The 27,295-nt window shown below is 44.1% G+C and overlaps 2 protein-coding genes across 2 annotated transcripts in view; one reads left to right on the forward strand and one right to left on the reverse strand.

Annotated features, from left to right (window-relative positions):
• Positions 1–4,259, reverse strand: part of MCMBP (minichromosome maintenance complex binding protein) — a 41,762-nt gene extending 37,503 nt beyond the window's left edge. The window contains exon 1 of the mRNA XM_082269297.1: positions 4,066–4,259. Coding sequence (XP_082125423.1) covers positions 4,066–4,150 — 85 coding nt within the window. The 5' untranslated portion in view covers positions 4,151–4,259. The remainder of the gene's footprint in view (positions 1–4,065) is intronic.
• A 158-nt stretch (positions 4,260–4,417) lies between these two features.
• SEC23IP (SEC23 interacting protein) overlaps positions 4,418–27,295 on the forward strand; it is a 71,406-nt gene continuing 48,528 nt past the window's right edge. Inside the window, exons 1-9 of the mRNA XM_082268046.1 lie at positions 4,418–4,619; positions 14,200–14,720; positions 18,122–18,344; positions 18,568–18,761; positions 18,844–18,933; positions 19,142–19,259; positions 20,593–20,682; positions 23,945–24,086; positions 25,936–26,144. Of these exons, the coding sequence (XP_082124172.1) occupies positions 4,481–4,619; positions 14,200–14,720; positions 18,122–18,344; positions 18,568–18,761; positions 18,844–18,933; positions 19,142–19,259; positions 20,593–20,682; positions 23,945–24,086; positions 25,936–26,144 (1,726 nt within the window). The 5' untranslated portion in view covers positions 4,418–4,480. The remainder of the gene's footprint in view (positions 4,620–14,199; positions 14,721–18,121; positions 18,345–18,567; positions 18,762–18,843; positions 18,934–19,141; positions 19,260–20,592; positions 20,683–23,944; positions 24,087–25,935; positions 26,145–27,295) is intronic.

Raw genomic sequence — 27,295 nt, forward strand, 5'->3', positions numbered from 1 at the left:
GAATGTACCTGTCACATTTGCTTATGTCCCCAACCAAACTGTCAAATCATCAACTGTCTGGAGTCATAACTGTTCACATGTGCAGCACCATGGCAGTTGCAGGTCAAACAGAGGCCACAATGGAAGTTTCCATAGCTGAAAAGGATAGAAGGGTTTAGTTTCGCATTAACGAAGCAGATTTGTACATTTCAAAAAATAACTGCCATCGGCCTCTGTGCTTAATCCACATATAGAAAATAAAAGGGGATTTTATACCTTGTGTCTTAGGCGTTGGCTATAATACACAGGGGTTACAGGTCCACACTGGTGTGCAGATTTTGGCCACAGCATGAGTGTATGGGCCGCTTATTACCATTTTTAGCTGCAGTCCCATTGACTGCTATTAGGTTGTGCAGTTTTACTGCATTTACTGAAAGAGTACCAAAGGTCCTACATGTGGCATCTTTCGGGCGCTTCAAGAAAACAGCAAAAAAAAAAAAAAAAAAAAACAACACACACTGAGCATACGTCCCAAATTTCACTCTTTCCCAGTAGTGGGAATCTGGCCTAAGGCTTTGTTCCACGCAGTTCATAATCCCAGGTTTGAGGCCCAGTAACACACTATAATACACACATATATATACATACATATATATACACACACAATATATATATATATATATATATATATATATATATATATATATATATATATATATATCTCTCAAAAAAATATATATAAAAACCATAATAAAAAAAAAAAAGAACAAAAAACGGGGGAAGAAAAAAATAAAAGCATCAGTTAAAGCCCTTTCCCAGCTTTGTGCACGGTTGGGAGTTGGTGACACCATTTAGCTATGCCAACCACTCAACTATGCATGGCACTGGCATTTATGAAAGTGATCTGTACAATTTTTTTTTGAAATTTACCTTCAACTATGTAGTACGAAGGCCGGCCTAATCGGATACAAGTGAAAGTGTTGTTTAGCTTTAACCTCACATTATGCGGTTTGTGGTAAATCTAAGAGCCGGTTCACACTAACCCGACCTGTCAGGCGACTCTGTGCTCCCAATGCTGTGCAATGGAACCCTTCTAATCAGAGCGACTCAAGTCTCTCCGACTTAGAAAAAGGTTCCTGCACTATTTTTTGGCAAAGTCAGAGCGACCTGCATTGACTTCTATAATGAGAAGTCATTGCAAGCCGCGCTGCACGGGCGACTTTATTAGTCGCCCGAAGTCGGGGCGACTGAGTCGGATTAGTGTGAACCGACTCTAACAGAAAGTTGTACAAGAAAATTGAACTTCGAGCGTCTCAGCTGTGCAAAATCACATTGTTCTACATGATTTCATGCACAAGGCGCGCGCCGCCAGAGCCGCGGGAGGAGCGGCAGCGATTGCCACCGGCCTCCCGCGATCATCAGATAAACTGACAGAAGACCCACCTGCTTATGTAAACAAAGCAGGTGAGTCTTCTGTCACACAGGCTAAGCTGAAACCCCAATCTCTCTGTGCCTGTCACAGAACCCTCCCCCCCCCCCCCGTCAGTAAGTATATTTAGGCACACATTAACGCCTCTGATCACCCCCAGTATTAACCCCTTCCCTGCCAGTGTCATTTATACAGTAACAGTGCATAATATTTAGCACTGATTACTGTATTAATGTCACTGGTTCCCAAAAAGTGTAAAAAATGTAAATTAGGGGCCCGATCTGTCCACCGCAATGTCGCAGCCCCGCTAAAAAATGCTGATCAACGCCATTACTAATGAAATACAAAAAATATGTAGCAGAATACAAATTGGCCTACACTGATAAAAAAAAAAAATTGTTTTTACATTTTTTTTTATTGGGAATGTTTTATAGCAGAAAGTAAAAAATATGTTTTGTTTTTTTTTTTTTTTTGCAAAATTGTCGCTTTTTTTGTTTATAGTGCAAAATCTGAAATTGCAGAGGTGATCAAATACCGCCAAAAGAAAGCTCTGTTTGTGGTGAGAAAAATACTGTGGTAATATTGTGGTACGTTACACAAGTGTGTCATTCACCCCTCCCCCTCTACCATATCTTACAATACGGTGGGATTTTACTGTGGAAATTTAAAGATACAGAGCCCCAAATATCACCCCTTAAGCTACAAATTGAGATTTTTTCAAAATTGTTGAATGGGTCAGAAATAAAATCTCCCATTGGACCAATATGTTTACAATGCAGATGTGTCATACACACCCCCCTCTACCATATCTTACAATACGGTGGGATTTTACTGTGGAGATTTAAAGATACAGACAATCTCCACAGTAAAATCCCACCGTATTGTAAGATATGGTAGAGAGGGGTGTGTATGACACATCTGCATTGTAAACGTATTGGTCCAATGGGAGATTTTATTTCTGACCCATTTTGAAGTATTTTGCGAAAATGTCAGTTTGTAGTCAATGGGCTGATATTTGGGGCTCTGTATCTTTAAATCTCCACAGTAAAATCCCACCGTATTGTAAGATATGGTAGAGGGGGGGGGGGAGGGGTGAATGACGCATCTGTGTAATAATTATTTTATAGGTTACAATCTGCTGTGTATTGTGTCAAATAAAGTTTCCGTCTACAATTTCCAACACAAAAAAAAAACTTGTCTGATAGCATGACCACTAATTTGGAACGGTCTGATGGCTTGACTGCAGTGTCATCAAGGGTGTAAACACTTTGTCCCTTCTCCATTAACCACTTGCCGACCGCCGCACGACTATCTACGTCGGCGGTCAGCCCCTCACAGGCAAACTGACGTAGGGCTACGTCACTAGCTTGTGAGGGTCTAGGGAGCGAGCACGCGCCGCCGGAGGCGCGCTCCCGCGTGGTCACGGATCCCCCCGCGCGTGTGACCCGATGTCCACCGGTCACTCTGCGATCGGCGGGGGAGAGGGAGAAAGTCAGGCGGCTTGTGTAAACAAGCGACCTGTCATTCTCCCCTGTGTATGAAGGATGATCATATGGATCTACTATGTAGAACCGTTGATCACTCTTCATACATCTGAAGCCACAGCCAATCACAGTAGAAAGCACGCCCCTAGGGACACACACAGCCCCTCCCTTTCAAAAAAAAGTTAACCCCTTCACTGCCAGTGTATTTTTACAGTAACAGTGCATATATATATATATATAGCACTGATTACTGTAGAAATGTCACTGGTAACCCCAAAAGTGGCAAAAATGTCAGTCAAGGGTCCGCCATTACGCGTTAAAAAAAAACAACAAAAATGACAAAAATCTTTCCCTTTGTTAGTAAACGCGATAACTTTTGCACAAACCAATCAAAATACGCTTTTTGCGATTTTTTTTACCAAACATAGGTAGCATAAAACAAATTGGCCGAAAATGTTAAAAAATTTTGATTTTTACATTTTTTTGGGGGGGGAATTTCATATAAAAAATGTGAAAAATATTGCTATTTTTGCAAAATTGACGCTCTTTTTTTGTTTATAGCGAATGATCAAAAAAAAAAAAAAAAAAAAAAAATCGCACAGGTGATCAAATACCACCAGAAGAAAGCTCTGTTTGTGGGAAAATAAGGACGCCAAATTCGTTTAGGTACAGCGTCGCACGACCGCGCAATTGTCCGTTAAAATCACGCAGTGCCGAATCGCAAAATAGGCCCTGGTCAGGAAGGGGGGTAAAATCTTCCGGGGCTTAATTAAAATGACATCCCTGCCTATCCACCCTGTAGGTGGGTCGCGCATGCACAGCTCATTGTACATAATTGAGGACCCCCCCAAGAAGCTGGGCCCTGGAAAGTATGGCCAAGGTGAGTATATAGTTCCACTATCAGAGTTCTAATGAGCCCTGATCTGTGTATAATGAAGAGGAGCGCAGACTGCACCCGGACACCATGTTGTAGTGTGCGCTCCATGTGCACCCCCCCTATTGGACTGTGCTGCCATCATACCCCCCCCCCCCCCCTCCTGTATATTGTACAGCGCTTTAAATCCTGTATACTAAGAATAATAATATTGTACGCTCTCCTGTTTAATAGGCCGGGAACCAGTCACTACCATGACAACCCTCGGGCACCGAGGACGAAAAGCACCTCTTGCTCACCGTAAAGCCGCTGCACACAGCGGAGCGGCTCTGCAATCCAGTCCCCGGTACCGGGCGGACACGTGACTCCTCCGGACAGCAGCATCCTCCACACAGCGAGACACTACTCAGCCAGTGGCGGGAAAATGTCGTCATTAGAACTAAGGCGGAGCAAAGGCTGTATGGCGGAAGCCATGTTGTGGATGGCAGAGGGCAAAAAAAATCACATGACAGACCAGCAGCGTTCCGATTGGCTGCCGTATCCGCCACGGAATCACATGCACACCGGGGATTGAGCTAAGGATCACTCGGCATCTATTGGATTGAAAAACATAGGTGGGCGGGGAAAAAGACCTTGAGACGTTTGCTGGTTGGACGAGGAGCTGTCAGTTTGCCGAATCCGGTTGGAGACGTGGAGTCGCCGTGTCAGGGCAACATGGCGGATAAGAGAGGGAGCCGGGGACCCCCGGGGGCCACAACTGGAGGCAGTAATAACAACAACAACCTGCTCTTCTCCACCGGGGAGCTCAGCTTCACCCTCCCCTTCCTCCCAGTCACTGGACCTGTACCCACTGGTATGTAATCTGTATACACCCCATATAATATATATCACCCCTCAGTATACACCCCATATATCACTCCTCAGTATACACCCCATATAATATATATCACCCCCCCCCTCAGTATACACCCCATATAATATATATCACCCCTCAGTATACACCCCATATAATATATATCACCCCCGTATACACCCCATATAATATATATCACCCCCGTATACACCCCATATAATATATATCACCCCCCCCCTCAGTATACACCCCATATAATATATATCACCCCTCAGTATACACCCCATATAATATATATCACCCCCGTATACACCCCATATAATATATATCACCCCCGTATACACCCCATATAATATATATCACCCCCGTATACACCCCATATAATATATATCACCCCTCTCCCTCAGTATAAACCCCATATAATATATATCACCCCTCTCCCTCAGTATACACCCTATATAATATATATCACCCCCCGTATACACCCCATATAATATATATCACCCCCCGTATACACCCCATATAATATATATATCACCCCCCGTATACACCCCATATAATATATATCACCCCCCGTATACACCCCATATAATATATATCACCCCCCGTATACACCCCATATAATATATATCACCCCTCAGTATACACCCCATATAATATATATCACCCCCGTATACACCCCATATAATATATATCACCCCTCAGTATACACCCTATATAATATATATCACCCCTCAGTATACACCCTATATAATATATATCACCCCTCAGTATACACCCTATATAATATATATCACCCCTCAGTATACACCCCATATAATATATATCACCCCTCAGTATACACCCCATATAATATATATCACCCCCGTATACACCCCATATAATATATATCACCCCTCAGTATACACCCCATATAATATATATCACCCCTCTCCCTCAGTATAAACCCCATATAATATATATCACCCCTCTCCCTCAGTATACACCCTATATAATATATATCACCCCCCGTATACACCCCATATAATATATATATCACCCCCCGTATACACCCCATATAATATATATCACCCCCCGTATACACCCCATATAATATATATCACCCCTCAGTATACACCCCATATAATATATATCACCCCTCAGTATACACCCCATATAATATATATCACCCCCGTATACACCCCATATAATATATATCACCCCTCAGTATACACCCTATATAATATATATCACCCCTCAGTATACACCCTATATAATATATATCACCCCTCAGTATACACCCCATATAATATATATCACCCCTCAGTATACACCCCATATAATATATATCACCCCTCAGTATACACCCTATATAATATATATCACCCCTCAGTATACACCCTATATAATATATATCACCCCTCAGTATACACCCCATATAATGTATATCACCCCCCCTCAGTATACACCCCATATAATATATATCACCCCTCAGTATACACCCTATATAATATATATCACCCCTCTCCCTCAGTATACACCCCATATAATCTATATCACCCCTCTCCCTCAGTATACACCCCATATAATCTATATCACCCCTCTCCCTCAGTATACACCCCATATAATATATATCACCCCTCTCCCTCAGTATACACCCCATATAATATATATCACCCCTCTCCCTCAGTATACACCCCATATAATATATATCACCCCTCTCCCTCAGTATACACCCCATATAATATATATCACCCCTCAGTATACACCCCTTATACTACATCACCACCCCCTCAGTATCCACCCAATATAATACATCACCCCCCCCCCCCAGTATCCACCCCATATAATACATCACCCCCCCCCTCAGTATCCACCCCATATAATACATCACCCCCCCCCCCCAGTATCCACCCCATATACTACATCAGCACCCCCTCAGTATACACCCCATATACTACATCAGCACCCCCTCAGTATCCACCCCATATAATACTTCACCCCCCCTCAGTATCCACCCCATATAATACATCACCCCCCCTCAGTATCCACCCCATATAATACATCACCCCCTGTCAGTATACACCCCATATAATACATCACCCCCTGTCAGTATACACCCCATATAATACATCACCCCCTGTCAGTATACACCCCATATAATATGTCACCCTTCCCCCCCCTCCTCTGTAAACACACCATAGAATATATATTACCCCACCCCCCTGTATCCACACAAAAAAAAATTAATGACACCCCCCCCCTGTATACATCTCGTATAACATTTATCACCCCTCTATATGCACACCATATAATATATATCACCCCTCCCCTCTCTGAAAACACCCCATATAATATTTATCACCCCTCCCCTTCTGTATACAACTCATATAATATTTATCACCCCTCCCCCTCTGTATACACCCCATATAATATATATCACCCCTCCCCCTCTGTATACACCCCATATAATATATATCACCCCTCCCCCTCTGTATACACCCCATATAATATATATCACCCCTCCCCCTCTGTATACACCCCATATAGAGTATATATCACCCCTCTGTATACACCCCATATAATATATACCACACCCCTCCCCCTCTGTATACACCCCTATATAATATATACCAACCCCTTCCCCTCTGTATACACCCTTTATAATATATCCAGCACCCCTCCCCTCTGTATACACCCCTATATAATATGTACATCACCCCTCCCCCACTGTGTACACCCTATATAATATATACATCACCCTCCCCCCTCTATATACACCCAATATAATATATCCAGCACCCCTCCCACTCCGTATACACCCCTAATATGCTATGTACTACACCCCTCCCCCTCTGTATACACCCCATATAATATATATATATCACCCCTCCCCTCTGTATACACCCCATATAATATATATATCACCCCTCCCCTCTGTATACACCCCATATAATATATATATCACCCCTCCCCTCTGTATACCCCTATATACTATGTACTACACCCCTCCCCTGCTGTATACACCCTATATAATATATAAATCACCCCCTTCCCCCCCATTGTCTACATCCTTTTTCAGAAATGTTATGCCTTTTATTTTTATCTGTTGATCCTGCCAGAAACACTCTTCCTGTCCTATGGTGACAACACTCACTGACTGCATGGTATCTATGGAGATGCAGCGTTGTCACCGTAGGACTAGCACTAAGGAGGGATGTGTCCTGCAGTTTACAGAGAGTGATCTGGGCAGGGCAGCACAGGATTTCTGTCAGGATCCAAAGGTAGTTTTTGCACTTGTTGAACAGATCCACTAAGACACTTTAAATGGTTTAAAGCCGCCCAGCTTGAATGATGTGCCGGAGCCTCCCACTATCAGCTTTGTATGCCAAGCCTGCAGGCACCTGGGAGATGTGATGGGAGTATTCCAGGAGGGTGCTGGGCCGGGTACCCCTCTCCCCCTAGGCTGGAATGGTGGCGGGGCCAAAAATGAAACCTTAAAAGAAGGTTCCGTTTCTAACAGTTCTCCTTGGGAAAGGAGGGGGGGGGGGGCTGGGCTGGTATAACAGAATGAGCTCCCACCTGTGGCGGAGCTCCACCTGTGCTGTGCGCAATAGGGAACCGACTCTGATAGCAAAGATGGCGGCACCTGTTAAATCGACTAAGGTGAACACGCTGCTTGATTCCAGGACAGGTAATTGTCCGAATAGTAAAGTCACTAGATACAGTAATTTGTGGCTGCTGAATTTTAATTCTTTTTTTTTTTTATTGAAGGAGCCTGGAGCTCTTCTTTAAAGCCCAAATAAGGGTGAATAAATGATCCCTTGCAGTGAGAATGTGTCTGCAATGTATAGATTGTTTGCTTGTTTATGTCTGGGGGAACAATAAAAGATTTACTTCCCTGATCCTCCGCTCCATACAGCTTCTGTACCCCCCACATTCCACCAGGCTAGGATCCTGAGATCCCTAAGGCTACGTTCACATCTTGACGTTGCTATTTACAGGCGTTTTTATGGGCATTTTTTCGGGCATTTTACAGGCGTTTTTGTGCAGGCGTTTTTAGGTTGACTGGTGACCAATGGAAAAAAATAATAACGCATGTGATCTGCCCAAGGGGGTAGTCCACCACCGGAGTGTAGGGGAGCCGTGGATCAGGTAAGATAAAATGAGCGAGTAACCCTTCCAGGATGTGCACCTCTCCACTGTATGGGATCATTTGTTTTATTGCCTGGGGTAAGGCTTTAAGTTCTTTTACCAGTTCTGGACCGGAAGGATTTGCTCTTTAATGACCAGGCCCTATTTTGCGATTCGGCACTGCGTTACTTTAACGGAAAATTGCGTGGTCATGCGACACTGTACCAAAATAAACAATGTCATTTTTTTCCCCACAAATAGAGCTTTCTTTTGGTGGTATTTGATCACCTGTGCAATTTTTTTATTTATTTATTTTTGCACTATAACCAAAAAGAAAAGCAACAATTCTGAAAAAATCATATATATTTTTTTTACATTCTGCTATATAACATTTAAAAAAAAAAAAAATTAAAAATCAAAAATTTTCATCCTCTTAGGCCAATTAGCGTTTTTTGATTGGTTTGTGCAAAAGTTATCGCGTCTACAAACTAGGGGAAAGATTTATTTGTCATTTTTGTTTCTTTTATTTTTTACTAGTAATGGCGGCGATCTGCGATTTTTAGCGGGACTGTGACATTGCGGCAGACAGATCGGACCCCTAACTGACATTTTTGACACTTTTGGGGGTACCAGTGACATTACTACAGTAATCAGTGCTAAAAATATGCACTGTTACTGTAATAATGACACTGGCTGGGAAGGGGTTAACCTAGTGGGTGATCAAAGGGTTAAATGTAAGCCTAGGGGAGTAATTACTAACTGTGGGGGGGGGGGGGCTTTTGAAATGATCATAGAGACCTGTTATCCTATATAGAAGGATCACAGGCGCTCTGTGATCATTTCAGAGAGAACGGTCAGCTGTGTTTACAACAGCTGACCGTCCTCTCTCATCGGGGAGCAATCGCGGCCGCTGGCCCCGTGCATCAAGATCCCCACTGCCTAGTGGGGGGAGAGCATGCTGGAGGCAGCGCGCGGTCGCCCCCCAGCACCAGGTATGCGACCAACATACCCCTACGTTGGTTCGCGCAGGAGGGGCTGCCTGCCGCAGTATATCTGCAACGGGCAGTCCATAACTGGTTAAAGCGGGAACTAAACCCTCCTGTCCTTCATAGCCAAGGAAGCTGCCATCTTATTTGTTGCTCTGCAGTTGCTATGGTGCTGCATCTGTATTTGGTTACAACATCAGCCGTTTGGTGTGGCGGTTGGGTTGAGATCACAAGCAACTGTGGCAGCTGCCATTAATGGCATTTCTTGATGGGAGTGGTTGGTTAGGAAACCATTATAGAGGAACTAAAGTGTAAGATTAAAAAGCTGCAAGCAAACGGGCTCTTGCCTACACATGCAATGTCTTTTCTGCAGTAAAATAAACCTATCTGCTTGCAGTCTTCAGTTTCCATTTTGGCACAATGCCAATGTGGAATGACTGAGCCCCCGTGCAGCAGTGATGTCCTCCTGTGCTGGCCAATCAAGATGGTCAAAGACTGACACCCAGAAGAAGCTTTTAAGATTTCAACAAGGGACCTTACAGGTGTCACACCACTGATGCAGAGGTAAGTATTGCCAACTTTAGTTCTGCTTTAAATCGTTGCGCTTTGGTCCACTTTAGGTCCTCGTTCACACAAGTGCGACTGGTCATGCAATTTGACATTGTTTTCATGACCAGTCGCACCCTATGTATAAAACTGTTTACCAATTTTGAAAAGTTTCCTACACTATTTTTGGCGATTTCATATGCCACTTGCATACAGTCGCACAGATGTTGGCAAGCTGCACATGAAATCGTACTGACCAGAGGCTTTTCAATCCTTCTTCTGGTCCTCGTCCAGTTCTATGATGATCCAACAGCACCACCGTGTCTGATACTGGGCTTCCTGATTACAGGGGAGCCCTTGGAGAGGCGCAGGTGGGCGTCTCCTCCCGCCGCATGTAGAGGCAGTCCAGCGGCTAATCAGCTGCTAGGATTGCTTTTAGATAAAAGAGCATCTCCAACTGTAAAATAAAATACTGGGGTTTGGCATTCAGCTGCAGGTATAACCACTTAAAGCCAATCGCATACATGTACTGTACGTGATTTTTCGGCAAGTGGTTACAAAACGCACAAAAACACCCCTTCCATTTGAAATGAATGGAAAACCCATCACGGTTGCATTTTTGGTGCATTTTTTGAGTCGCATGTTCAAGTTTTGCAGGTGCATGCTTGGTACAAGGCACCCAGAAAATGCACCAGAAACTCAGCAAAAATGCATATGCGTTTTTATCGCAGAGCAGTGTGCAGGCAATCATTGCCCTAACCCCTTGCTGATTGACGTACCTTTAAAATAATACATATATACAGTAAATGTCCTCTCATCGTAGTTCTTACAAGTTCATGGCAGCTGCTGAGTCCAGGTTGATAGGAATAGGACTGCCTGAACAGGGATGCGTGGAACACCTGTGCATCCCCATGCAGGCAAACATGGCCCCCGCAGAGGCATACACCATGGTGCACCCATGTCAACAAGGCCTTATTCTGCAGCATGACAATATCCCCAAACACATGTTGTCATTGAATCATAAAGCTATCTGCAGCAAAAAGAGGAACCGGGATGCCTGCAACAGATTTGGTGTCCACACAACCCTGATGGGGAGCCAGTCTGGAAATTCCTACAAAGACTAAATTGGGTAAGACCATCAGAGTTCTTAGATGCTTAAAGGAGAAGTTCATGTTACACCCATATTTAGGATGCAACATGTTTAGCTCCACCCACACAGCCACTTCATTAATTCACAGGGTTCTGTGAATAAATGAACTACAAGTACCATCTTCCATTGTGGCAGACTGCTCGTGTTCTCAGTGAACTGTGAGGTGACCGATGAGCGCTTCCATAGTTCATTGGAGTTCCACCCATTTGAATAAGTTTAGATGTATGTAATCCCCTTTAAAAATACTTTTACCAATGGAAACTATTTTTTTTTTGTTTTGCAAGGAAATACCTTTTTTTTTTTTTTTTCTTCTTTATTCATCCACACTTCCAGGTCCGGCCGCCTATAGGCGATTATGTCACTCGGCGATTCACAAGGGCTGCTGGGATACATCCCAGCAGCCAATGCAAATCGCCTAGTTGCGAAATCTCACATTATTACACCGGCACCAGCTGTACTCGGATGTAATGCATTGAGTCTGTGCTCCTCCCCGCCTCCTCTCAGTGAGCTCTACGGGATGTATTGCTATCAGTCCGCGCTCACTGAGAGGAGGCGGGGCGGAGCGCGGACTTAAAGCAATACATCCCGTTAGAGCTCACTGAGAGGAGGCGGAGCGCGGACTCAAAGCAATACATCACGTAGCGCTCACTGAGAGGGGGCGGAGGCGGAGCAGAGTGCGGACTCAAAGCAATACATCCCGTAGAGCTCACTGAGAGGAGGCGGAGCGGAGCGCGGACTCAAAGCAATACATCCCGTAGAGCTCACTGAGAGGAGGCGGAGCGCGGACTCAAAGCAATACATCACGTAGAGCTCACTGAGAGGAGGCGGAGCGCGGACTCAAAGCAATACATCACGTAGCGCTCACTGAGAGGGGGTGGAGGCGGAGCGGAGTGCGGACTCAAAGCAATACATCCCGTTAGAGCTCACTGAGAGGAGGCGGAGCGCGGACTCAAAGCAATACATCACGTAGCGCTCACTGAGAGGGGGTGGAGGCGGAGCGGAGTGCGGACTCAAAGCAATACATCCCGTTAGAGCTCACTGAGAGGAGGCGGAGCGCGGACTCAAAGCAATACATCACGTAGCGCTCACTGAGAGGGGGCGGAGGCGGAGCAGAGTGCGGACTCAAAGCAATACATCCCGTAGAGCTCACTGAGAGGAGGCGGAGCGCGGACTCAAAGCAATACATCACGTAGCGCTCACTGAGAGGGGGTGGAGGCGGAGCGGAGTGCGGACTCAAAGCAATACATCCCGTAGAGCTCACTGAGGAGGCGGGACGGAGCGCAGACTCTATGCAATACATCCGAGTACAGCTGGCGCCGGTGTAATAATGCAAGATTTCATAACTAGGCGATTTGCAAGGGCTGCTGGGATACATCCCAGGAGCCCTTGCGAATCGCCGAGTGACGTAATCGCCTATAGGCAGCCGGACCCGGAAGTGCGGATGAATAAAGAAGGAAAAAAAGGTATTTCCTTGCAAAGAATAAAATAAAAGTTTCCATTGGTAAAAGTATTTTTAAAGGGCATTACATACATCTAAACTTATTCAAATGGGTTAATTTTGAAATGTAGAATAAACACAAAAAAATTTAGTTTTTTTGTAGTGAATTCTTTTAACTTACCACAGGATGACCTTCAAGCATACCTAAGACAAATGGCGGTAACGCCAAAGATGAATTATTTTGTTTTATTCAGTTTACTTGACTTTATTGATTTATTAAAAACTCTTGCCATTATTTACAGTATTTTTTCACAAGTGCCTTAGGCTTCACGCAGATGAACGCTTTTCGGCATACAATGTAAATTGCGTGCGTATTTCTGTGCCCGGGATAGACAGATATATTAAAGAATGGCTGTATGAGGGTTTACACCTCTATTTCCATAATCTCTTGCCTTTTATAAAGCCGTATTCCCCTAGACACAGACCATCTGCGTCCAGGATTATACAGCCATATACATGCACGGGTTCTCACCAGTAGTGCCGTAAAGTCACATAAGCTATTTGTTACTATAAGCAGCTGAACGCAGCATCCGTGTATCCCAGGTGCATTAATGTGCCTGCAATTTACATTGTATGTCTAAAAGCACCCATGTGCATGAAGCTGAATGCTTTACCATACACCAGGGCTCTCCAAACTACAGCCCTTTAGCTGTTGCTGAACTACATACCCCATGAGGCATTGTTATACCTGACATTCACAGACATGACTAGGCATGATGGGAGTTGTAGTTCCTGAACAACTGGAGGTAAGTATGACATTTTTGTTATTTAAAAAATTGATTTAGAATCCTTTTAAGACAGTTGTACATTACTGTACATATTTTTGTTCTCCTTGTATACTGCCCCACACCCCCCAATCTATATTACACTGTATTATTTATTCTTTTATAGCTCCCTGTAGACTGCACTGTCCCCTGTAAACATACAGCATGCTGTGGGTATCCTATTCTCCTGGCACTTTGTAGCACGTTGGGTTGGATTTCTCCTGTATTCGTTGTATTAGTGTATTTAATACATTGCATAAGAACATGTGGGGTTTGATTTACCAAAACTGGAGAGTGCAAAATCTGCTGCAGCTTTGCATTTAAAACCAATCGGCTTCCAGGTTTTTGGCAAAACTTAATTGTAAAAGCTGAGTGGCTACCATGCACAGCTGCACCAGATTTTTTACTCCCCAGTTTTTGTAAATCAACCCCAAATAGACCATTTTTGGGCGCCATCCCAAGGTATATACAGTGTTGTCCATGCTGCATGTGCTGTTCTGACCTTCGTCTCTCTCAGTTGCAGATGAGTCGGTAGAGGTGGGGGAAGAGGACAGTTTCTTGGGACAGACATCCAGTTTGCACAGTGCACCACAGACCTTCAGTTATTTTTCACAGACGACGGGTCTGACCACCTCTAATGATCCATTCGCCAGTATTGGGCAGACACATGTGTCCACAGCACCTTCAACATCAGGTCCTGCCGCTTTCTCCAGGTCTCCAGCATCGGTGCCACTACCCTCCACAATTCAGAATGGACAGAACATAACCCCTCCAAGGACCATGTCTCCATATCCTTCCAACACTCCTCCGCCTCCTAGTGAAGTGGGTGGAGGTTCCATCTGCCCTCCCCCGAGCACCTTCTCTGTCCCTCCCACTGCCCCCTCCCAGGCTAGCTATAATCCCTACCGTCACAATACCCTGAGCAGCCGGGTTAATCCTTACCTGACCCCTCCTCAGCTCCAACAGGACCTTGCCATGGGGCTAACTAGCCAGACTCTTCCATTGGCTCCACCTAATGTTTATTCAACTGGCTCCCTGCCACCGGTAAGATCTTTGTACTCACACAGGAGGACAGTGTTTATAGATGGAGAGGGTTATCCTTCAAATACAACAAGGTGACCCATTGTGTGAGGGTGACCAGTGCCCTTTTGCAGTACAAACCCTACAATTCAGTCTACTGTATGTTTAATGGTTCATGGGTTGATAACTGTATATTGATCAAATTGTTCTGCTCCCTAGGGGTAAGTTGATGTATAATACAGAGAGATTGCTGCGCTTAGTGGGAGTGTATGCAATTGCTAAACATAGAACAATCGATCAAGCAGCCAACACCTGATCCTGAATGAGAGAAACAGATCAAAAACAGCATATAAATAAAATGGTGTAGCGTTAGAATATCTCAGAAAGGATAACTTATAAAGTCCATAAGTCAGAAATGGATCATTCCAAAAAAAAGAGATTCCACAGAGTAGGTGCTTGTTCCCCAACAGCATACACATGCAGATCTTCAACTATCAGAAGCCAGGTGTAAGACAGCCACCACCATGAGGAATAAATCAGCCTCTTACCAGATCACTATGATCCTTATTACAGGGATCATAGATTACAGGATAGCCAATATTGGGTACACATCAGGGGAGACCTCTCAAATAACTTCCACCGATCGATCCTGCTTATCCCTCAGGGATTATCCAATCATGTGAAGAGAAACAACTCTTATAGCGTAATACTTTCACTCAATTTTATTGTACGTAAAAGGACGATTGGCAACTTACATTTGGCCGAGATCAACTGAGCATGTCATATGGAATCTCCTATATTGGGCATAGATCGGTACCAAACCAAAGAGATGGCCGCCGTGTCCCCCGTCCGTATGTGACAGATGTCATAAGTCCAGCCGTCTAGTAATAAAAAAAAGTTTGAAAAAGCCCAATAGAGGAATTCCATCTTCTTGTGCAAATCCCACGTGTTTATCTTCAGGTCAGCGATCTTTTCAAAGAGCCATATATCTTGACAACATTGAGCTAGTTTAGTAATCCCCCATCTGGGCTGATACTGATGAGCTACCGTCCAATATTAAGAAAATTCATACCAAAGTTGCAAACATTCCAGGAACTGCACCTCACACTGCTGATGAATGAATATTTGTGTCCAGCTTGGCTTACTACAAGGACATTTGTGTCTGAGCTTGGCCCAGTGTTTCCAGCATCTCTGTGGGGTAGCAGGTGAGATGGGTTTTCTAACATAAATGTTTCACCTAGAGATACCATGGATATGAGATTCTCGTCTCATGACTATGGGGATGAGAACAGTTTTTCCTTTAACCTCCCTGGCGGTCTGATTATGTACAGATTTCTGTGCTAAAAGCGGTACATTCTTTTGCATGGAAATCTGTTTTACATTTTAAAACTCGCCTTCCCCTGCGATCCCCCGCCATCCTCCCGCTGTGTGCTCGGCAGATGCCGGCAACAGTCTTCCGCTTCCCTTCCCTGCGAGCGTTGCGACGCAGGGGGGTGGAACCGGCGGCAATTTTAAAAATGTAAGTACACTAAATGACATGATACAAAGCTGTGATCTTAACATTACACTGTATCATGCCATTTCACCACAGGATTTCACCTGGTGACTTTTCCAGTGCCCTGCCTGTGCTTTTCCAGTTCTTTGTGCCTTGATTTGAGTTTGATCACGGCGTCCAAAAAGCGTTCTTTTTGCCCAAAATCGCTTTTAGACGAACTGGAAAACGGAGACAGCGAAACAGTTACTTGAAGAACTGAGCGATAGCGATTCGTGGGAAAATTCGTCATCAGGTACGGAAAGTGACGACAGCGACGATTCTGATGTCTCTTTCTGGCACATAGCTTGTGGCATTTGGGAAGTATATCAAATGATTCTTCATATCGCTCAGTTCTTCAAGTAACTCAGTTTCGCCGTCGCTGTTTTCGAGTTCGTCTAAAAGCGCTTTTGTGCAAAAAGAATGATTTTAGGACGCCATGGTCGTTCTCTATTTTCCAGGCACAAAGCACTGGAAAAGCACTGGCAGGGCACTGGAAAGTCACCAGGTGCAATCCTGTGGTGAAATGGCATGATACAGTGTAATCCATTAGGATCACAGCTTTGTATCATGTCATTTAGTGTTTTTACACTTTTGAATTTGCCACTGGGTCCACCCCACTGCGTCGCAATGCTCGCAGGGAAGGGAACCGGAAGGCAAGTGCCGGGAATCGGCCGTGCACAGAGCGGGGAGAGACTGTCAGGATGGCGGGGGATCGCAGGGAAGGGGAGTTACATTGCGGGGTAATCCTGAGTGTGACTCGGGGTTACAGCTTTTGGTACTGAAAGTTAGCCCTGAGCCACATTCGGGAATACCGCTAGGGAGGTTAAAGGATAAGTTCACCTTTTTTAAAATTAAAAACAATATAAAAATAAATGCACATCTTTTTGAAGGTAAACTTTGTTTGTTTGTTTTTTTTTTTTTTTTTTTTTTTTTTTAATTTTAAATTGAGGAGCCTTTACAGTATTGCACCCATGATCAGCAAATTGCAGGTGCAATCCCAGGCTCCTGCAGACTGTCAGTGTAACTGTCTGCCCATACCTCGTACTGGCAGGCAGTTACTGAATGACTGGAAGATTCAGTGGACTACCTAGAGTGCTCATCGTTGCCCTTTTAGTTCTTTGAGAACTACAAACTGTTGGCGGCAATGGCTGAAGGTAGTTGTAGTACCCCCCCATTCACAGAACTCTGAATAAATGATGCCGCCAAGTGGAGAAGATCCCCGTTTGGCTGTCGCAACAGGGACTTGGTGGGATGTGGGGGCTGCTTCACCAGTAACGTGATGCATTTTACACTGAATGTGGGTGTAACCTGTTATAGATGGTGAACTTCTCCTTTAAAGCAAAACTTTGCCCCTTCCACATTAGTATTTATCCTGCTAAAATTAGTGTGTGTTGTAAATTGCCTCCAGCATTGCTCCTGTTTTTTCTTGCTGGAGGCTGCCATTTTGCTGAAGCCCAAAACCCCTGAACAGCAGTAAATCTTTAGGTTGTCAGCAGATGAGCCACTAGAGGGTCTGATTGTTGGCACAATACAAACAATGGAAAGCAACTGAGCATGTGCAAACCAGAGCTTTACAGGATTTTTAACAGTGTAGGCACTTATTTTTAATGTTTTACATGGATATACCTGTAAAAAGGGGCCAACCTGAAGAGATCTAGCAGGACATAATTTTTTGATTAAATTTACACTTTAAAAAATGTTTTCTTGGCATCCTACTGGCCATTTTGGGCTCCCCTAGCAGAGATTTCCAAGTTGGCTTTATAGTTCCTGGATGAACTGTTTGTTGGGTAACCAGTGTTGGAATGAAATATGAGACTGTTTTATTAAATGATTGTTTGTTTTATTATCTTTATGATCATCAATAAATGTGTTTTTTTTCTTTTGTCTTCAGCCGCCACCAATGTCGACCCCATACATGACAGCAGCAGCCACACAACCGTACCCCGGTGTCAGGCCTGCTGCTCCCACAGTGCCAGCAGTGGCTCACTTTGTGCCCAACCTGTATGAGGCTGTCCAGCCTCACTGGTTCTTCTGTAAATTGGTGGAGGAACGTGAGGTCTGGTCGGCGTTCAGCATGTACGACTCTGCGAATTTGGAAAAGGTGTACAACTCCGGTGAGTGATTCCTCACTGCTTACTGAACTAAAATGACCGTTTTATTGAGCACAGATGCACACTGATTTTCCTATCGGCCATGTTGGATCCATAACCATATTGATAGTTCTTGAGTCCAGAGAGACTACCTCCCATTCATCTGGGTAAAGAAGTAGTTTGTGCTCATAGTTCAGCAGGAGTTTGTCTCCACTGACTTTGCCATCCCATTCTGTTTCCTGTGTAGTCCAGCCAGACCCTGAGAGTGTGGTGGTGAGTACAGCCGGTGGGCGGTATGATGTCTGCCTGTATGATCGGGAGATGAAAGCAGTCTACTGGGAGGAGGAGGATTTGGAGGTCAGACGGTGTTCTTGGTTCTACAAAGGAGACTCAGACAGCCGATTTGTACCATACACTGAGGATTTTAGTGAAAGGCTAGAGGTAAACGGATCTTGTCTTTTGGCCTATTGGAGATCCTAAATGGGAAATGTATGTATAATGTGATGTGGTGCTTTCATTTCAGGCAGAGTATAAGAAGGCAGTGACTACCAATCAATGGCATCGAAGGCTGGAGTTCCCGGGTGGTGAAACCATTATTATGCACAACCCCAAGGTGGGTGCATTTTTTTTTTTTTTTTTTTTTTCACATTGTGCAGAGCTGGCAATCCCCTAAGACCCAGGGTGCACATTCTGCGCTGGAGCTTCTGTGGACAGTATCATTTTTTTAAGGGTATCTGTGATCCAGGATGTCTTAAGATATAGGGCTTATAGGTCTGCCCCTTCTTTATCTCAGACCTTTCACCTGGTGTCATCTTTTGCAGGTGATCGTCCAGTTTCAGCAGTCAGCAATTCCGGATGAGTGGGGGACCCCACAAGATGGGCAGTCCAGGCCACGAGTGGTGAAGAGGGGAATAGATGACCACGATGAAATTCCAGATGGTACGTTGCCTGCAGGGACTGCCTCAAGTGGTTGTCTGTATAGACAGAACATTGAAGGGCCATAGAGACTGAGCCGCATGATGTCAGTGATGGAGGGGCAATTCATTCATTCATTTGGGGTCAGGCAGTCTGGAGTTACCTTGCAGACAGTAAATGACATCCATTCATGTTCAGCAATTCTATATAGGCAGTGCTAAGCTTCCATTACAAGCACCTGGCTGTGAGAACACAGTGATTGTGTCAGGGGAAATACCTGTACTGAATGTTCGGTAATTAAGGAAGCACCAAGAATATAGTGTAGCAGCCACCAAACTGCAAAAATAGAATATACTGTACTGATGGACAGACGGAAATTTTTGTATTACATTTTTTTTTTTGTGCCAGCAAGGAGATTCTCTTCACATTCCCCACTTTACATGAATCAAGGTTTCCCACACTTTGGAGAGGGAATCTCTCCAAAGTGTTGGAATTTCCCTTCTTGGACATTTGTCATGGGAACAGGGGGTCCCCAGTGGAAGGGGATCCCTATTTCCCCCTCTTCCTGTTCTGGTGACAGCTCTATGTTTTAGATTGACAATGATTACCAGGACACCTAAGGTGGCTCTACAAAATAGATACAGACACCATTGAAAAACTGATTGTGTTTCTAACCCCATGCCACTATTGCCTCCCCCCCCCCCCCTCCAAAAAAGTTTTGCATCAGTGCAAGGCCTGATGTAGAAAAGGAGCAGGGTTGGTGATTGTTCTTTAAGAATACGGCCATGCTAATTTTTAATTAGTTCAATTAAGTTTAAATGCAGCTTTCACAAGAGAAATATTTCAGCTGCCTCCTGAAATTTCCAACTAAAACAGTATTTTGGACCAAAATAGAGAAGCTGGCCACATCTTGTGCCATGTCAGTTTATGCGGAGATGCCAGTAAAAATTGTCTTTGGCTTGAGATGTGGTTGGAAGTTTCCTGAGGAGGGCTTGCTATCTGTCGATTTGAGACGGAGGACCTGAGCCTTTGTCATACTAAATTTTGCTGTGGTCTGTTGGCAGTGCTATGGGGACTTTGCCCTACATTATGACCTGAAATGCAAATCCTGTCCTTGGTGCTGCCTGCAGTACCTTCTTACTCAGTACCCTTTCCACCCTACTCATGTTTTGTGGTGTAGGTAGGTGAATGGGTGGTTTGGGGTTTAATCCTTACAGATTATGGGTTTTCTCACCACTTGAGGCATTACACAAGAGTCCATCATATGGGGTGGGAGATGCTGTGTGGCATTGATAGTTGTGCCCAGTAGGACACATGATTTTTGGAGATGTGGTTCTCAGATTGTGTTCTTTTGCAGGTGAGGTTCCGCAAGCCGATCATCTGGTGTTCATGGTGCATGGGATTGGGCCGGTGTGTGATTTGCGCTTCAGAAGTATGGTGGAATGTGGTGAGTGACCTTCATTAGGTGGTTTAACCTTCTGAGTGGGGGTAAGCAGAGCAAGATGGGGTGGGCAGAAGCAGTTTGAGGGAAGGGTAGAGAAGGGAACTATACAGGAGGTGTGGGGTGGGATCAGCAAAGGGGAAATACAGAGTTTTATGTGAGGGGGGCAAGTAAAGAGGAGGTGGTTTATAGGAAGAGTATAAAGAAGGGGAGGACCCATAGAGTAGGTTTTTCAGGAGTGGACAGAGGTGGTATACTGGGAGGGGGGGTAGAGGAGTGGAGTACAAAGAATGTTGATCAAGAGGGGTAGAGGGGGGGAATACAGAGGATGTTTATGGGGGTCGGAGGAGATGCAGACCAGACATGCTGGGGGGGACAGAGAGTTGGGTGTGCAGAGAAGTACAGAAGCATGGTCCTGGAGGAGAGCGAAACGTTTTATGGGTGAAAAGTTTAGCCTTCTTCACTTGCACATGAGGAAGAGCGGCTATGTTGTTGCAGAGACAAGGTTGAGAAGCTCCAGAAAATGTAAACGACGCAAGTATTGTAAATTGCATGTTTAAAATTTTAAAAAGACAAAACTATTTTCACTTTTTTAAATAGAAAAGCTAAGAAACTTATTTAATTAAACCTTCAGCTGTAGTAAAGGAGACTCTTTTGACACAGTGCACAATATTCTGGAGCTAGAGGATCAGCTTGTTGCTTCTACCAGTGCTTTTTCAGGCCTTGGGTCCTATATGGGCCCCTAAAGTCATAAAAACATTCCCTTTTCACTCACTTTTCCAGTAATTCTGTACAAAGATTGGAAGCACCTGGATTACGTACAGTATATGTCCCCCCTCCCCCCCCCCCCCCCCAAGCGCTGACTGGATTTGTATCTTTTTGGTGCTAACCTTGTTCGGACGTAGCTTTTTCCCTTTGTGGATCCGGCCATCTCTTGTCTTTAAAAAAGTTCAATTTCTTCAATCCAGAAGCCGCTAAACTATACTGTTGCATGAGAATTGGATTGACAGGGCAAATTCTGCTGTCAGGGGGAGTTAAACTTACAAGGATAGAGTCCTCTCTCCCTGATAGTCTCTCTTTTGGCACTTCAGCACTGTAAAAACTTCTGCAGCCTTCCCCTCTAGTTGAGCCAAGACATGCAATCAGTGCTGGAAATTCACACATTTGAATTGCAGAAAGTGACATAGTTTGAGAGAAATGGAGGGGGAGAGTTTGCAATAAGGAAATTACTGCTCTGGGCTTCAACAAAATGGTGGCCTCCAAGAAGAAGAAACAGAAGCAATGCCAGAGGCAATTTACAGAACACTCTAGCATAAATTTTATTAATGTGGAATTTTTATAGTATTTACTTTTGTTAAAGAACCTTCATTCTTATCAAAAGTTCTGCTTTAAGCTGTCAGGATGGAACTAGAAGTCTCGCTGTGGCAAGAGAGGTAAAGCACATCCTGTCCTGGGCAGACTTTGTTCTAGCCTTGTAATCCATATACATCCCAGGCATAGACTGTTGGCAGGCAGACTTCTTCAGCCAGCCACGTCTGTACCTAGGTGTTCCAGTGCCTGTGTTACAGGTGGGGGAAGTTGTATGTGGATCTCCTGTCCTCCATATTAAACAACAAAGTGCACAGATTTGTATCCATGTGCAGATTTTCCCTGGTGAAAGCACTGGTGGCTCTGTAGTATAAGTGTACTATGAGCTATGCTCTTCTCCCCTGGAAAAAGTCTTGTCTGCACTGCAGGATTAAGCTGGCTGGAACTCCAGTAATGTTTATTGCTCCAGATTGGTATAGGTGGATGTGGTATACCACCAACCTGGTGAGACTTTTAGCGGTTGAACCCTGGGCCCTGCTAGATCACCCAGTTCTACGGTCCCAATGGGCCAGTTTACCATCCTGCTTCCCAGTCTTTGGCTTTAATAACCTGGCTGGTAAAGTGCGGTTTTTAAGCAAAAGGATTATATCTAAGCTGGAGATGGCTAGGAAGTCCACTTCCCGGAAGATCTCTCATAGGATGCGGAGGGAATATTTGGTGTGAATCTAGGGTCTTTCCCTCCAGTAGTTTCTGTGTAGTACAAATCCTCTTTCTGCAGTTGGGGGTCTGGGCCAGCATTTGTCTCTCAGTATCATCAAAATTCAAGTCTCTGCTCTTTCCATTCTGTTCAGAGACCGTTGACCTCTCACTGTTTAAGATCTTTATGCAGGGGGGGTCTCACCTAAAAGGTTCTTTTCCTTGTTGCCATCACTTCTTTGAGGAGAGTGTCTATACTGGAGGCCTAATCTTTCAAAGGTTGTTTGTGGTCATTCATTGTAACAAGGTGATGTCAAAGTTGAAGTTCAGACTATTACTAACTTAGTTTAAACTTGCTCCCACCCCCTTCTAACCCCTATTCCTATTGTAACCACCCTGTGAAAGGAAGATCCTTCTACTTATTCACAGGGCACACTGGTCCAGTTACATGATTGGCTGCTTCAGGTAAAGAGGAGGGACAGCCAACAACAGATGCCCCATACTAAGCCAGTGTGGGTTATGCCCCCGCACAGGCATTGTTGGCAATCTCTCCTCACCTCTGAAGCTGGCCGCTGGGGAGGTTATGAGACCGCACTGGAGTGCTCTGTAAATGGGTAAGTGATTTGGTTTTTGTCATTCCAGATGGCCCCAGAAAATATGATTTGCCTATCTGACATGCCGATCCTCAAAAACGTATGCCTCGTACACACGCAACAATTATCGGCCGACCGATCGGCCGTCTTTTGTCCAGTGTTGTTGTGTTGGTTGAAATGTGCTCTAGACTGCACACAAATTTTCTCGGCCAACAAAAATCAACTTCAGAAGTGATGTCATGTTCTGGTTCACTTTTCGTGTGTTTTTTCTTCTCTGAGCATGCCCAGTCTTGCTCATCAGATTTTTGTCTGCTGAAATCTGTACTGACTGACAGAAAATCGGCCGTTCGGTTGACGTTCATCAAAAATTTTATAGTCTGCACACCAGATTTTTTTTCGGACGAAAAGTCGGTTGTCGAAAGCATCATACTAACAAGCCGAAAATCAGCCGATCGGACGTTGGCTGAAAATTCACGGCCATCTATCGATGCGTGTGTACGAGGCATTAGAATCACTAGCCAGAGACAAGTTTACTGGTGGGGGTTTCTGACTTTGAAGTGGGAGAATTAGCAGTCATTTTCCTCATCTTACAGTGGTGAGGTACGGGAGGATGGTTATTGATAACTGCCCCCTTTCCCCCCCCCCAGTAATCTTTTCCTTCTCTTACACAGTGGATGACTTCAGAGCAATCTCCCTGAAGCTGCTGCAAAGTCATTTCAGAAAGTCAGTGGAAGAGGGCAAGGTGCGCCGTGTGGAGTTCCTGCCAGTCCATTGGCATAGTGCCCTCCATGGTGATGCCACTGGTGTGGACAGGTAAGTAATGTTCAGCGTACATGATGCGTTTCTCCAGTGTGGGCACATGAGGCCTCATAGCAGAACAGAAACACCAACTTACGTTGCAGAGAATTGTACTCTTCCCCACACAAATGCTTTCTCCATTTTAAAGTATATCTAAACCCAAAACAAATGTAATTGCAGCTTGCCAGTTCTTAGATGTGGTGGATGCATTCATTTTCTTTTATCGTGCCTTTTAATTTTCTTTTTGCAGTAATCTTGGTTGTCACACAGGCTGGACTTTAACCTTGGTTCATCTCTATTACATGGGAGATTAATAGGATTACAAGGTTACATGATAAAGATGATTCTTGTGTGCTTTCTTTTAATCTCACAAGAAGTGACAAGGGCAATACGTTTTAGGGAGAATCAACCGGTGTTTTCTGTACCTGCTGAAAATGTTTTTAGCCTGAAAACAAAATGAATGGAAAAAAATCAGTGACTTTTTTTCATTTTTGTTTAGGTTAAGATATTTTTAACCTACAGCTAGGCCCAACTGCAGAGCATATAGCAGACTGGAAATTTTCCTGGAACAGCCGTTTCCTACTGCTCAGCCACTCATTTACTTCCCTGACCTCCCGCTGTCTCTCTGGTATGGTTTGGGGCACTGACCGTAATTCTGAAAGCTCCACCTTGGGGATCTGGTTTCATGTTAATTTCCTATTTGCCATAAATTTAATTTTGATTACCTTCCCTTAACTTTGTCATTGTTGCCAAGGTGTATCATGATTGCCGAGTCGTCCTCTGTAATAACACAACCTAACAACCTGTCAGTCCGATTTGTGTTGGGCTAAATCTGACTGCCTGGGATACAACACATTGTTTGGCATTCACGGTCCTTGTTCTAAATACTGTCAGTCATTTGCCCACTGCCCTATAGCAGATATACTGATCCTGCGCTTCCAGGTAGCGGGTGCGAATGCAGGCTGCCGCCAGCTAGCTCCCTCTGTGGTTCTACACAACGGGAGCCGATCAGCGGGTACTGTGGACTCAATGTCCCCTGACACCCGCCAATCATTTGGTACAGAGGCAAAACAGCAATTTGCTTATATAAACAAGGCAGATTGCCCTTTCATCGGTAGGCAAGGCATGGATAATGTGTCTCAAAGCAGGGACATGGATTCATGTCTTGTCCTATTAAAAGCACCTCCCATAGTACACAAACACTAGCTAGGCACACCATTAACCCTTTGATCACCCCTGATGTTAACCCCTTCCCAGCCAGTGTCATTAGTACAGTTACAGTGCATATTGTTAGCACTGATCACTTTATTAGTGTAACTGGTTGCCAAAAAAGTGTCAGTGTTTTGTCTGCCGCAGTATTGCAGTCCCGCTATAAGGCGCTGATCGCCGCCATTAATAGTAAATTAAAAAAAAAAAAAGTGTGTGTGTGTATAATGATAATAAAAAAAACTATAGAAATATATATTGTTTGAGGAAGCTACAACTTTTGTGCAAACCAATTAATTTACACTTATTGGGCTTTTTGTAGCAGAATACACATAGGCTTAAATTGATGAAGAAATTTTGATTTTTTTTTTTTCAAATTTGTCAGTCCTTTTCTGTTTATAGCGAAAAAAAAAAACAAAAAAACGCAGAGGTGATCAAATACCACCAAAAGTTGTGAAAAAAGGCATATGTTTTATTTGGGTACAGTGTTGCATGACCGCGCAATTGTCAATTAAAGTAACGCAGTGCCATATTGCAAAAAATTGCCTGGTCATGAAGTAAATCTGGAGCTGAAGTGGTTGATTCATTAAAGCTTATGTAGTGTGTGTATTTTTTTTTTACGGCTTTAGTAAGAGGCTGCACTATTCTGTCTTTGTAGGAGGATCAAGAAAATTACATTGCCAAGTACTGCACGTCTTCGACACTTCACCAATGAGACCCTCCTGGACATTCTGTTCTACAACAGTCCCACCTACTGTCAGACCATCATAGACAAAGTCAGCTTGGAGATGAACCGGCTGTATGAACTCTTTATGAGCCGAAACCCAGATTTTACAGGAAGGGTGTCTGTGGCTGGTCACAGTTTAGGTAAGTGGTCCAGCCTGCTATGTGCCAGCTGTAGTGAATGCTTTGTGTTTAATGAGGAGCCTAGATTGTTGATTGAAAGTCTGCCAGTATTTATTCCAGTGAACGATCATGATGGCTTATCATGTCTTAATTACTAGCAGAGAGACGGCTATAAACCTACTTTAGGGGGCTGTAGTACTGAGCAGATTTTGGGCTAGGCAGCTTTCCTAAGGGGTAGTGTACTGAATAGGCATTGGGGCATAAAACCTGCTTGGGGGGTAACGTGTTATATAGACATTAACGGGGGGGAGTTTACTAAAACTTGAGTCTGGTGCAGCTCTATATAGAAACCAATCAGCGGCTTTTATTGTCAAAGATTAATTGAACATGCTGAAGTTATAAGCTGCTATTATGCACAGCTGCACCAAATTTGGGGTGCTCCAGTTTTAATCTCTCCCCTAAGGTACTTGTCTATTTAGCAGCTTACCTCTTAGGAGTGAATATAGTACTGCCCGCCCCATGACAAGTTGTGTACTAAACAGAAATTGGGGTACATGTCCTATTCTAGGAGGCAAGGTATGTACTAAACAGACATTGGGGTACATGTCCTATTCTAGGAGGCAAGGTATGTACTAAACAGACATTGGGGTACATGTCCTATTCTAGGAGGCAAGGTATGTACTAAACAGACATTGGGGTACATGTCCTATTATAGAAGGTAAGCTGCTAAACAGAGGGTTTCCCCACCACCCCTAGGAAGTGGGTATTAAGGCTTGGTTCACCGCCTATGTGTGTTTTTTTTTTTTTTTTTTTTTATACTTTTTGCAGAAACGCACTACAGTCCATTTAACATGGTTTCCTATGGGACATAAAGTAAAAGCTGCGCTATAAGTGACCAAATATATATAAATAAATAAATTACCAGTGTAAGGTCCTCTCCAACTATAGCAGGGAGTGTTTAAACCGCTCACCAGGATGTGCATGAAAATGAATGTCAGAAACACATAGCGTAATCCCGTTTTACCATTTATTTCAGAATAAAATCAAACATTAATCCCTTAGGAATTACATTCACATGTATACATAGATTGACAAACTTGTAAAGAAAAACTTGTATTGCAAGTGACCGAACCATCGATCGTCAAATCCCGTCTGTGTCTGCAAACCGCCAG

The sequence above is a fragment of the Pelophylax lessonae genome (genome assembly GCF_965119305.1).
Source record: "Pelophylax lessonae genome assembly, chromosome: 9".
Lineage (NCBI taxonomy): Eukaryota > Metazoa > Chordata > Amphibia > Anura > Ranidae > Pelophylax > Pelophylax lessonae.